Source organism: Eschrichtius robustus, chromosome 19, assembly GCF_028021215.1.
Source record: "Eschrichtius robustus isolate mEscRob2 chromosome 19, mEscRob2.pri, whole genome shotgun sequence".
NCBI lineage: Eukaryota > Metazoa > Chordata > Mammalia > Artiodactyla > Eschrichtiidae > Eschrichtius > Eschrichtius robustus.
Genome location: NC_090842.1, coordinates 60,524,659 through 60,529,178, shown reverse-complemented (window position 1 = coordinate 60,529,178; position 4,520 = coordinate 60,524,659). Strand labels below are relative to the sequence as shown.

Below are 4,520 nucleotides of genomic sequence, written 5' to 3'. Positions count from 1 at the left end.
AGGGCAATGGTTAAAGGCAAAGACTGAACTCAGGTAGACCCAGATTGGAATCCCAGTTCTGCTGCCTGCCAGCTGTGTGACCATAGACAAGTCACCTAACCTCTCTGAACATCAGTTGCTGCCTTTGCAAATCAGGAATAATACTGGTACTTAACTCGAGAAAGCGATGAGGGGAATTCCCTGGTGGTCCAATGGTTAGGACTCTGCACTTTTACTGCAGGGACCAGGGTTCGATCCTTTTTTGGGGAACTAAGATTCCCACAAGCCGTGCAGCGCGGCCATAAATAAATAAATAAATAAAAGCAATGAGGGTTAAATGACAGGAGGCACGTAAACGTGGGAACAGCCTTAGCCCTGCCCTTACAGTCCAGAGGGAGAAACAGACCCACCCCCAGTCAGTGACGACCCAGAGTGGGCAGGGCTGGGATGGGGTCACTGAGAGAAGGCTGACCCAGCCTGAGGGTCGGGAGGGCTTCCTGGAGGAGGAGACGTTAGAGCTGAGCAGTGAAGAACATTGTAAGCACTCACGACACAGGAATCACCCATGTGAATGATGTATTAATAGTCTGTGGACGCTCTTCCTGCTAACATCTCCTGTTCTGCTCGCCTGGCCCTGTGCTGGGTGGTGCTGGGGACACATCAGTGACCGAGACAGCCCTGGCCCTGACCTCCTTGGGCTCACAGATTACCAGTGAGGACAGACATCAAACAAGTCATTATCCAAATCATTACTTCAAAAGGAAATTACAGAAAGCTAGCAGGTCACACCGCAAGAAGACCTTTCCTCTGACATTCACAAATTCCTCCCTTTGTCATCTCCCAACCTTGAGCCCATCCACAGAGAGAATACATTCACTCTACAAGCATGTATTAAGCTCTTTCTGAAGGCAAGACACAGTGTCCGCCAAAAGGGAGCCCTCAACAGACTTTGTTCAGACTTTGCTCCCTGACTAGATGGAAACAATGCGAGCTGATGGGCACAGCCTCACTGCCTCTATTCAATCAACAGCAACCAGAGGAGCATCCTAAAACACATTTCTCATCTGTCCCTCCCCTGCTTATACCCTTCAGTGGCTTCCTATTGCTCTGAAGGCAAAGACCAATGGGCTGATCTTGGCCTGTATCACGGGTTCTTAACCGGGTGCGACCTGACACCCACTTTATCTAACACTTTAAGATGCCCCTTTAGTATTCTGAAGTTAAACTCAGAGGTAATAGAGCCCACCAACACACAAATTTTATTTTCTGAAATTAATATCATGTCCTAACTGAACTACAAAGGAAAAATAAAAAGGCAACAACTTATAATCAACTAATCATCTATTTTGGTGTAGAAATGCTCAGGCATGGCTGCTCTAAAAAGCATCTCATCAGGCAGATACTAGCATCTCCGTGTAGACTGACCATGAATGAGATAGGAATAAACTGTGTTGTTTAGACAATCACCACAATCAGCATTGCCTGGGGTGATGTGGCTTCTAGAAAGAGTGAGCAACTCCGGATCAAGTTCCCAACAAAATCAAGAATAGGCAGGCTGTGATGGACACAGTCTTTGCATTTCAGGAAAGGTCAGTGTATCTTAAAATATTGCAAAAGCACTTAGTGTTTATACGTAAAACATAGCTGAGCTCTAGACTCAGACCATCATAAGTGGGTTTTTCTACCCACATGGTGTCCAGCGGGACATTGGAAAGTTAAGTGTGTCCGGGACAGATCTTGGTCATATGGATGGTTGAGACATCTGGCGTCCCTGGTCCCTGTCTGTTACATCTCATCACACGTCATCACACCTCCAATCACTGTGGCAAACCCAAAACACCCCCCTCATTTCCAAAACATCTCCTGAGGGAGGTCACAGTCTGATGGCATACACCTCCTGCACACTGGGCTGGCCTCATCTTGGGACCCTCACTCCGTTCTGGCTACCCCTGCCCCCTAGCTGTTCCCAGACTTCAGGCTTCCATAGCTTGTGTTCCTTTTCCTGGAAGATTGTCCTGTGTGGTCTCAGCTTCCAGGCCACCTCTCCCAGACCAGCCTACGTAATCGGGTCTTTATGATCTATTGTTTTCTCATTTGCTGGCTGGTTGTTCATGAAACAGGTACAAGATAGCTGTGGTCACTGCTGAGTTTCCAGAGCCCAATGCAAGGGGCCTCAATGATTATGTTGAGTGGTCATGGGACCAACTGGGGACCACAGGTGGAGGAAGAAATCCTGGAGGTGGCATGGGCAGGAGGCAGGGCTTTTACTGGGTCCGGAGGGTCAGGAAGGATCTGGGACAATGTACCAGGCCAAGGGGGAAGGGTGGGCATTCCAAGGGATTCTTTGCCATGCCCAGGTCCTCTGCTGCTTCTAAGATCAATCCCCAGTGTCTCTGGGGCCAGACCCGGGTGCAAATCCCAATTCTGCCATTTCCCTGCTGTGTGACCTTGAGTACTTTCCTTAACCTCTCTGAGCATAATATCCTTCTTTATAAGATGAAAATGATGGTGCCCACCTCCTTGAGTGATTATGGGGTTCAAAGAGATCATTTTTATAAAACATTGAACACCATAGTGTGCACTCAGTAGATATTTGGTGAATAAGTGGCTCCTAGTTCCAGATGTGATGAAAAATGAGGTTTTAATCCAAAAGAGGTAGGAAAGCATTTGCTTTGGAGTCGTATGGCCCTGGGTTAGAGCCTCAGCTCTGCCACTTGCGTGTTATATGACCCTGGGCCATTGAGTTTTCCTCTCTGAGCTTTAGTGACTTGTCTATAAAATGAGATCAGAACTGTGTTACCCACATGGAGTTGTTGTGAAAATTCGATCAGATCATGAAGGTAACTGTGCAGCACAACGTCTGGCTCATAGTAAGGGGCTGTTGTTATGATTAGGAATGGCTCTGGAGTACATGGAGGCAGCAGACTCCCAGCCTTGGAGTAAAGGAGGATGGGGGTTGGGGGAATTTTCAGACATGCAGCTTTATTGAATGGATAGGGAAACTGAGGCCCAGGGAGAAGGGTCTTTCCAGAGGTCACGGAGCACCTTGGAGGCCCAGCAAGGACCAGCAACAAGGGAAATGACCCCCTTCTAGATCTCCATGGGGAATTAAAGTCAGAAGGGATCAAGGGTAAGGAGTGGGCCCTTTAAATGCTAAGCTCCACCTTTGCTTAGAAGGGTCTTTGGGGAGTATAAACGGGGGTGTAGTTCCTCTCTGCTCCAGAAAAACACCTGCTACTCCTGTCCCCGGGCCCCCAGCCCACCTCTCTCCAGCTGCCCACCACCTCCACCTCCACCTGGATGCCATGCAGCTGCCACCCTTCGACATGTGGAAGGACTACTTCAACCTGAGCCGGGTGGTGTTGGCACTGATCCAGAGTCGGGGGCAAGGGCCGGAGGCCCAAGGGACCGGGGAGCCGAGACCTGGGCCCCAGCTGGAGCTGGATCAGGGGCAGGGAGGGCGGGGGGCCAGCGGGGGGCTGGTCACCCTGTGTAACTTTTGCAAACACAACGGGGAGTCTCGCCACGTGTACTCCTCGCACCAGCTGAAGACACCAGAGGGCGTGGTGGTGTGTCCCATCCTGCGGCACTACGTGTGTCCCCTGTGCGGGGCCACGGGGGACCAGGCCCACACACTCAAGTACTGCCCGCTAAACGGAGGTCAGCAGTCTCTCTACCGCCGCAGTGGGCGCAATTCGGCCGGCCGCAAGGTCAAGCGCTGAGGACCATCAGGTGCCCACCCCCTGTACCCCCCAGCCCTCCTGGTTCAATCCTCCCAAGTCCCTGGACTCCCCCACTTCCCCGGACTCATCCAGCCCTCTGGAATGTCTGACCCCCAGAACTCCATCCCTGCTGAATCCTGAAACAACGGAGGCTATGGGGAGCTAGGCCAGCCCTGCCCTTTGGAACTCTCAGCCCTTGGGGTTCTGTCCTGGGGGTGTCTGTGGATTCTTGGTGCAGCAGGACCCCTGCCCCTTGGACCATACAGCCCTGTGGCTCCTTCTGGGTCACGGTTCATGGATCTTTAACTCTTCTGGGACACTAGCCCTGCCCCTTTGACTTCTCAGCCCTCAGGGTCCCATTCCTTGTGGAATTCTTGGACTCTTGGACCTACAGGAGCCCACTGTGCTCTCTCAGGCCAACCTTCAGAATTTGGAGAGCTGTAATCAGGCTGGCTTGGACCTTCCAGCCCAAGAACTTCAAGATGGGATTCTGACTTAAACCAGCCTTCTCCGTCTCCTTCAGCCGCCGGCAGACCCACCGTTTCATCATGGACGGCGCCGGATGGGTCCTTCCCTGCTCTCAGCAGCCCATCCATCAGGAGCTGGGGGAAGGACGGGGCACGCCTGAGGGGCACCATGTCTTCGCAGGCTTATCTGGGGCTGGAGAGCTTTCGGGTAAGCCGATACCCTTGAACTCCCCCTGGTTGTTCTTCCCATTTTCATTCTGTTTCACGGCACTGGTGCCCACCACGGCAAATCACCGATGGGTCCTTTCCCCAGCGAGAGGGCGTCTCTCCGCCATCTCCCAACTGCCCCCAA

The 4,520-nt window shown here is 52.0% G+C and overlaps 1 protein-coding gene across 1 annotated transcript; it reads left to right on the top strand.

Annotated features, from left to right (window-relative positions):
* Positions 1 to 3,284: 3,284 nt before the first annotated feature.
* Positions 3,285 to 3,701, top strand: NANOS2 (nanos C2HC-type zinc finger 2). Its single transcript, XM_068527077.1, has one exon. The coding sequence runs from the start codon at positions 3,285 to 3,287 to the stop codon at positions 3,699 to 3,701; it is 417 nt and encodes a 138-aa protein (XP_068383178.1).
* The last annotated feature ends 819 nt before the right edge of the window (positions 3,702 to 4,520 follow it).